The sequence below is a fragment of the Lampetra planeri genome, unplaced genomic scaffold (assembly GCF_965212315.1).
Source record: "Lampetra planeri unplaced genomic scaffold, kcLamPlan1.2.h2 scaffold_1911, whole genome shotgun sequence".
NCBI lineage: Eukaryota > Metazoa > Chordata > Hyperoartia > Petromyzontiformes > Petromyzontidae > Lampetra > Lampetra planeri.
In genome coordinates, this window is record NW_027614661.1 from 15,509 (window position 1) to 23,675 (window position 8,167).

Genomic DNA, 8,167 nt, shown 5'->3' on the forward strand with positions numbered 1-8,167 from the left:
GATGTAATAAGTAATAAGTATGGAGTTTCGTGAGAAAACTAACTTCAAGTCCGGCGTTAAGGTGACAGTCCAGGGACCAGTGTGGCCATTGACTCCATTTATAATCCACAAATACAAAACAAAACTGTGTCTGATGACCAAAAGAGAAGAACGGATATGCAGATTCTTCCACTTTCTATTGAATACAGAGGAGATACAAGCCCGTGAGTTCAAACGCTCCACTTGCTGTCACAATTTTAAAAAAAAACACCCAAAGACAAAATGCGTCCAAAGAAAGTATAAAAATGAAAGCTATCTGACCTCTTATTCATGGTTATCATATTCAAAAACTCCGTGGTATTTGTGGCTTCAAAAGATGCAACAAACTTCACACCGTTGTCTCCCCATGGTTACCGTTGCTAAGGCGCTTGTAGAAGCGCCGCCATGACTGCAGGGTCTTCCCGGACCAGACCCAGAAGCCGGAGGTGATGCCGACGATCATGGTCATCAGGTATTTGATCATAAACACGGTGAAGTCCGGGGTCATCGGGGCAAAGTTGTGGACCGGACAGGGGACGGCGAAGCGCTTACAGGTCTGCATATGCCAGGTCCGCTCCCAGTGCTCCCTGAACGCCTGCTCGTAGAAGTAGCAGGCGATCACGATGGTGGCCGGTACCGTGTAGAGCACGCTGAACACCCCGATCCGAACCATCAGCTTCTCCAGCTTCTCCGTCTTGGTGCCGTCGTGCTTCATGATGGTGCGGATGCGGAACAGGGACACGAAGCCGGCCAGGAGGAAGGATGTACCGATGAACAGGTAGACGAACAGCGGCGCCAGCACGTAACCCCGGAGCGCGTCCACGTTGAAGATCCCGACGAAACACACCCCGGTCAGGACGTCACCGTCCACCTGGCCCATGGCGAGGATCGTGATGGTTTTGATGGCCGGGACCGCCCAGGCGGCCAGGTGGAAGTACTGGGAGTTGGCTTCGATGGCTTCGTGGCCCCATTTCATTCCGGCCGAGAGGAACCACGTCAAGGACAAAATCACCCACCAGATGGAGCTGGCCATTCCAAAGAAGTACAACACCATGAACAAGATGGTGCAGCCCTCCTTCTTGGTTCCCTGGGCCACCGTGCGGTAGCCGTCATCCTTGAATTTATCCACACAGACCACTTTGTCCTCCAGGAAGAAGCCGGCTGCATAAGCCACCGCCACCATGAAGTAACAGCCGGACAGGAAGATGATGGGTCGCTCCGGGTACCGGAAGCGCCTCATGTCCACCAGGTATGTGAGCACCGTGAACAGGGTGCTGACGCAGCACAGGATGGACCAGATCCCGACCCACAGCCGGCCGAACTTCACCTCATCCTCCCGGAAGTACATGATGCCGGTGGGCTTGGTGGGCTCACACGGAGCCCCGCAGTCCTTGACCCCCATGAACCGGTAGCCCAGGTACGGAGGCACCTCCAGCTGCAGGGGACAGGTGAACTCGTGGTTCTGGCTGTGCGGGGGGACCCGCGGGTTGGGTCGGGCGACGTTCGGGGGAAGGGTCACAAAATCTGGGGCGTAGGGAGCAGACGAGGAGGCCGGGCTGCTGGGTTCGGATGTGTTCTGACCCACGCAGATCTCCCCGGCTCCGTGGACCGGGAAAGCCTCGCACCGAAGCCGCTCCGGCCACTGGAAGCCGAATTTATTCATGAGGGCTTCGCATCCCTGTCGTGCCCGTTCACACAGAGACCGGCAAGGGGGGGATGGCCTGCTCCAGCACGGTGCACACCGGCGCGTACATCGAGCACAGGAAGAACTTTAGATCCGCCGAGCACTGGACCTTGACCAGCGGGTAGAACTGGTGCACCTCCAGCCCCCGCGTCCTCCTGGTTCGTGTGGCCCAGGAGGTTCGGCATGATGGTCTGGTTGTAGGCGATGTCGGTGCAGAGCGGGATGGAAATTGGCTGACAAAAGCCGTGTTCCGGGACAGATATACCGGTCTCACTGTTGTAGTGTTGAGCTGAGGAAGGTGATAGGAGAAGCCCGCACAGCAGCCACATGATCCGCATCAACACGGAGCCAGCGGTGGACCTGGCCGCCGCCATAGTTGAGGAGGAGGAGGCGGAGGGGGGGGAGGGAAGGAAGGAAAAAACTTTGATCTAAGTTGGACGACTTAAAAACGACCAAAAAACGGCGCAAATCTGCATTAAACGCCCCAACACGTAACGTGTAGTCCGACCACGTCGAGCTGCGACAGTCCCGGGCGTCTTCCCTCGTATTTCAAGGAGTTAGATCCGAATGAAACCTCCGTCGTGTCATGACTTCTTGTGGGTCTTTGTAAGTGACTCCAAGCAGCCCACTCTCACTTCTCCGCTGGAAATTAGGTCAAATTTGCTCCCAAAAACACGGCGGTTAGTCCGAAGTCAGCCAGCGCGTTCAACACGTAACCATTGTCGCTTGAGCTGGAAACGCGAAATATACTAGAACCGGTTTATATTCCCATGATTTTCCACCGTGACTTCCCGCAGTGTCTGTTCTCAGGCGGTTGGAGTCCGGTGGCTCGCTCTCGTCTTTCTGAACAGATTCCACCGGTTTCCAGGCGCCCCTTCCATTCACAAGACACCCCCCACCCGTGCGTCCGCGGGTCGCCTTGAAACCGACGCTGCGTCTCCACCAATCCCAGCGCTTGTTTTCCTCCAGGACCCGTTCCTGATTGGCTTTTTACTCCCCGACGGAGGAAAATGTGTTACAGTAATGAAATTACACAAGAGGGAAATTATTATTATTGTGGATACATCGTCTCATCAGTTCGTCGCAACTGCATAAGAAGTTTGCGTAGATATCGAAATGTTTAATCCAAATGGCGAAATGGTGGTTTTCGTTGCTTCCATATATGAGGAAAAAACATGAATTCCAAAGAACAAGATAACATCACATTGGTCCGCCTTTTCTGTTGTTTCTTCCTATTCTTTCTTTGCCTTTCTGGGCCATCTTTTTTTCTGGTTTGTATGTGCACTCATTCTGTTTTTCTGCGTGATTTCAATAAATCTTGCACAAAGCAAGGGGCTCAGCTTTAATATGGACTGAAGAAAAGGGATTGACTTTATTTAATGAGGATGGCAGCCTGGGTAAAATGAACATTTCCGAAATAAGAAAATACAGTTACATAAACACAACTTAGCTGATTTCATCCTTATTATCAGTAGTAAAGTAAAGAAAAAATACATAGTGTAATTAGTTTGATGAGGCTGCAGACAGTAATATGAGATTGCAAAAGCAAATGGTCAGACAAACAAAATTAGTCAGCAACTTTCACGCTGATTTCAGTCATTTTCAACCTGGACCGTCATTCTGGAGCAATATTTGGCAAGAACAATGAACACTGCAGAATGTGTGTATGAATTGACAGAGTGACTGAGCATCACATTAGCTGGAAGTGTTTTGGGGCTCAGCTTGTTTTTGTCAATGTCTGATCTGATAAGATCATTAAAAGAAAATCTGCATAGATAGATAGACTCTTTTGTCTGCATCTTCCCTTTCGGTTAAAACGCCTCTTCGAGCAGGATTGTCTGTGCATAATGAGCGGAGGATTAATGATTATCACTTATTCCTTCAGTATCACTGCTCACACTGGTGTCTGGTCTTAACATCATGTGGAGTGTGACGCTACAACTCACATGCTTTACAGCAGCATCCCTGTCCACCAAAGGTAGTTTTTGTGAAGAAGCTGTTAAAACCATGTAGCAGTCTGAGCAGACTGTCACTGCAACACCCTGTGGACTTACTGACTCATTTTCATAAGGACACTGATAACAACAGTCACTTGTATTTGATGGACAGTTGCCCCATAACAAACACTGAAGCCATAATGCAGTGGTTTGTGTAAATGATTGAATCATATACAATGAGTTTGGTCAATATTTCAACCTTCTGACTAGGAGAAATAGGATCCAGTTATTATATTCAGATATTCCTCTTAAACACTGCACCTTTTTGAGGCCTTTGCTGGAAATGGTTCTACCCTTAATGAACAGAGTAGGTGTCTGAAGGTCGACCTAATTTAACACCTTTGGTGTCATAATAAAGAAAACAGACGTGTTATTTGTCACTGGTAAAGAGTAAATGAAGATGGCACCTAATGCAAATGAAAAAGTTTTCACTTTTCTGTCATCTCTTTGGAATGTTGGCCACACAATATACGAACATGATTTTTGCAGAGGCTGACTGAAGTGATTGAAGTGTGGGGCATTTCAAAACGCTTATATTGTCTTGTAGCCCAGGTCCGCTGTTGAATTAGATGTCCAAAATTTCTTTGTTCCTTTGTGCTCAATGTATTATTTTGCACTTTTTCTACATCTTCGCCATGTCCCCCAACGTGGGACTCTTGGGCCCAAAAGGTTAAATGCTTTTTGTCCCTTGATATGAGCTGTATCGAACATGTCCGAGCAGGATAGGTACAATAAATAAATGGTTTATCACCACAGTGCTACTTTAATCAGTATTTGTAGTGGTGTGGAGGTGTTTGTTTTTGCAGCATCTGAGCTGGATTCTGGTGAAAAACAACTAAGAAATGATTCAAATTAGAATTTCAGAAATTTGTCATTATACTTCAGTAAAGTGACACTATGAATGTCATTTTCTCAGACTGAAAAATAATTATAAAATAATTCCATCATTTGTACATTATTTACTGAGTATTCATTACAACAATTATATTTCAGTCATAGTGCAAATAGACCCTGACGTCACAGTAGTTTCTGTGTGTGTTCAGTCACTGGGAATATATTTCTAAAGTAAACACAGCTGTATTATAATATACTGTAAAATAAATTCATGTAAGTCGCTGGCAAACATTAGACTTTTAAACATTTCATGTCTGCATATAATAATCAGTCAGTGTGTGAGCATACACAGGGACTGGCTGTGTGTCCGCCATGAAAACACACACTGCAGCATGAACACGAGCTCCTGACACCCGACCTGATCCCTCGCCACTCAGCCAGAGCAACTTGTTGCCAGGTCCCGTTCGAGAACGTTCACACCGTCAGATCCAGCCCTGACCTGAAGCCCTCAAACTGTAGTGAAACGCGGGTGGTGAGTTGTGTTTCAGTGCCGGATCAATCTGCACCTCCCAGAAAAGTGTGGGAGGTGGAGGCGGTTCTCGTCGCTGCATTTGGTGCTTTTCTACCCTGAGTAGGATGAAAGGAGGTGGGGGAAGGTCGGGTGGGGGAAGGGACAGGAAGAAGAGAGAAGGTCGAAGAGGGCAGGGGAAGAAAGAAAAGGAGCAAGACCAGTTAGGAAAACTGAAGCCAAAAGAAAAAGTCACAGGAGTTTTCCACTCTCAGCGCTCAGTTTGAGGAAAGTAGGTCAGGAAATCAGCAAAGTTTGGGCGAAATGTGATGTAAATTTGTGTGATATCACTGAATGAAACTGAAAACTCTTTAACTCTTTAAGTGTGTCTGAGGGAAACCACATGACATGCAGATGCCTCGCAGGCTCAATACTTATCAGCTTATTTAATCAAATTCATCAGACTAATGAAATCAAGTTCTGCAGGTTTAGCTCTGTCGCTAAGCAACCACACGCTCATTCCAATTGTCTTCAATCAAACAACGTAGAGGCTGAGGTGTAAATGTAGTTTAACTATAAAAGAAAAACAATGGTTGAATTGTGGCGCGAAGGAACGAAACAGACTCATCTCTAACAACTAAATCTGCTCGGTACTATGACAAATGTTCACAAAGTCTGAGAAAGTGTGAGATGAACAACACACGTCCACAACGTCACAAAAACAAAGAGCTGAGAAATTGCTGTGTTTCAGTCTGTGGATAAATCACAACAATTTGTCTTTGGCTCGTGTGCAGCCTTTTCTGGAGTGACTATAAAGTAAAACAAAAACGTTTTTCACAGTTGCGTTGGTTGAATCCCACTATGAGTAGCTCTATGTTGCATTTAAAACATACATGTCATCGGTCTTGAGTGAAGGTCTTGGTTAAGATCTCGTGAATTGCCAGTCAATTGTCTGCATTCCAGTCCAGCACTTATTCCCATAAGGCCTGATTGTTCTGCATTCCATCAGCCATATAAGAAAGAAAAATATTTACATAAAATGTAAAAAAAAATAGCAATTCAGCATTTTTGCCTGACATGGTTTCAAAGCTGGATTGGTCAAAGTTGATGCAGAACGACCTCACGTGAACCCTATCGCTGGTAGATGTGTCGCCTCTAATATGATCAACATGCTCTGACCCAGGTTATGACCTCCCCATTCAGTGATTATTGAAAAACAGACGGTATTGATCAGCGGAGAAAGCAGAGCGTGCGGCTGTTAGCGCACACGCAGACTCCGTCAGCGCCGCACCTGTAGAAACAAACATTCAAACTCCAGACGGTGGCCTGCAGCAGCCTTATCAGCCTGGAAGATGAATTCAATATGTCGGCCACTTGTTGTGATTGGACTGTTTTCACTAATGGAACACTGTGCAGTCATAAATGACAGCAGCTATTAAAGCTATTGATTCAGAGTGCTGTTTAGCGCACTGTGATTTCCCTGGAGGGAACCTCGCCTTAGTGGACGTGTTATTCGCGAACTGACATGTGGGAAAAGGGTTTTTTATTTAAATCGTCTGAAAGTTCTGAGGAATGAACCACCCAACCAACCAATAAACAACAGCCCAGCTCGGTTTCATTGCTGATTATCATCACTGCAGGAGGAATATTTATGTTGTATTTTGCACCATCAGAAGGGAAGAAATGCTACGTTCTTTTGGTGTGTTCCACTCGCAGTGAACATAAGAGTTTATACTGACAGATGATACAGCGTTAATGATGCCATCTTGCATTCTGTCTAAGTAAGACCGATGTCTGAGTCAGATTTCCTTGCTTAGGAGGGTATTTATCTTTCTTTTCACCCTGTATTTTTTACTCAGACTGTATTAAATTTTACTGCTATAACACTGTAAAATTTCCCTGCTGTATGACAATGAAGCCTTTCCTTCTAATATGTTATCTGATTGTATCGTATATGTTATTTTTTATCTACTTTTACCACACAAATATTATTTTTGGAGACTGGTAATGAGGTGGAAAGGATCTTGTTCAAATGTGTTGAAACATACTGAAACTTAATATAGTAAATATTCGAAAATGTGACATATTTACCTTCATGTTCATTGTATATCTGCATGTAAAAACATTTGTCTCATCCAGTCAGAAACTCTCAGGTGATGGTATCACAACGTGTCTGGGGAACAGGATCATTTTGTGTTTCAGGTGTATTTGGACATTTTCACAATGTAGAACTAGTCTGATTCTATCTGAAAGAACAACCTGAGTCTGTTGTGCAGGAGTTTGATGGTTTAACACACACACGTAAAAACGTTGCATGTGGTTGCAGTAGGCCTTTGTGACTTGTTGCCTTGTTCCTCGCTCTCGTTGCTGGTCTTCTACCCAGGGTGTTAAAACGTAGAGTTCCCTTGCCACACCAGGTCACACCGACACACGCTGGCTTGTGTAGCTGCGGCTGTTTGTTTGTAGCGTCTGCAGCGGTCTGACACATGGAGGCGTTCCAGCAGATTTCCAGTCAGTTGGTCAGTGTTGTCTGCTGCAGCTCGACATCTGCTCGCAAGAGAGGAAAAAAAACATGTTAGACGAAAAATGTGAAATAATCAAAAGGGCGAAAAGAAGTTGGACGGGCCTCTGCTCGCTCCAAGCAAACGTGTGAGTGCCGTGCAAAGCATTTGAGCTCAAGTGTGAAAACCAATACTGAACAACTATTTATATTTGGCCTTGAGGTGGAAAAACACAAGCCTTTTAGTTTGGTCTGAGGAGGTTTTTCTATTTGAGGACAGCTCACGGAACATGCCGACTGACCAAATTGGTCCTGACCAACATGTGGGCGCAGTGAAGCAGGTAAGGTAAATCCACCATACTGTTGATTATTTATGCTATAATCAACGTAAGTGTGATTAAATCAGTCATGTGATGTTATATGAATTGAATGGATCCTTGGACGAAGGAAAATTGCTTTCACTGCTGCCTCTAGTGACTGTAGGCAAAATAATGCACATAGGAAGTTTAAAGTTACCCTTTTTTATGTTAATGTCTGATCATTTGTTCGTTTGCTGTATTGTTCACAGGGTAACTGTGACTAAACAGGTAGGAAAGTGACAATGAAGAATGCTAAACTTTCATTTA

At 45.5% G+C, this 8,167-nt stretch overlaps 1 protein-coding gene across 1 annotated transcript; it reads right to left on the bottom strand.

Annotated features, from left to right (window-relative positions):
* Positions 1-367: 367 nt before the first annotated feature.
* Positions 368-2,076, bottom strand: LOC144740118 (frizzled-7-like). The gene is given in 3 exon segments (XM_078622997.1): positions 368-1,732; positions 1,734-1,847; positions 1,849-2,076. Coding segments are annotated over 3 exon segments (1,707 nt in total).
* Positions 2,077-8,167: the final 6,091 nt, after the last annotated feature.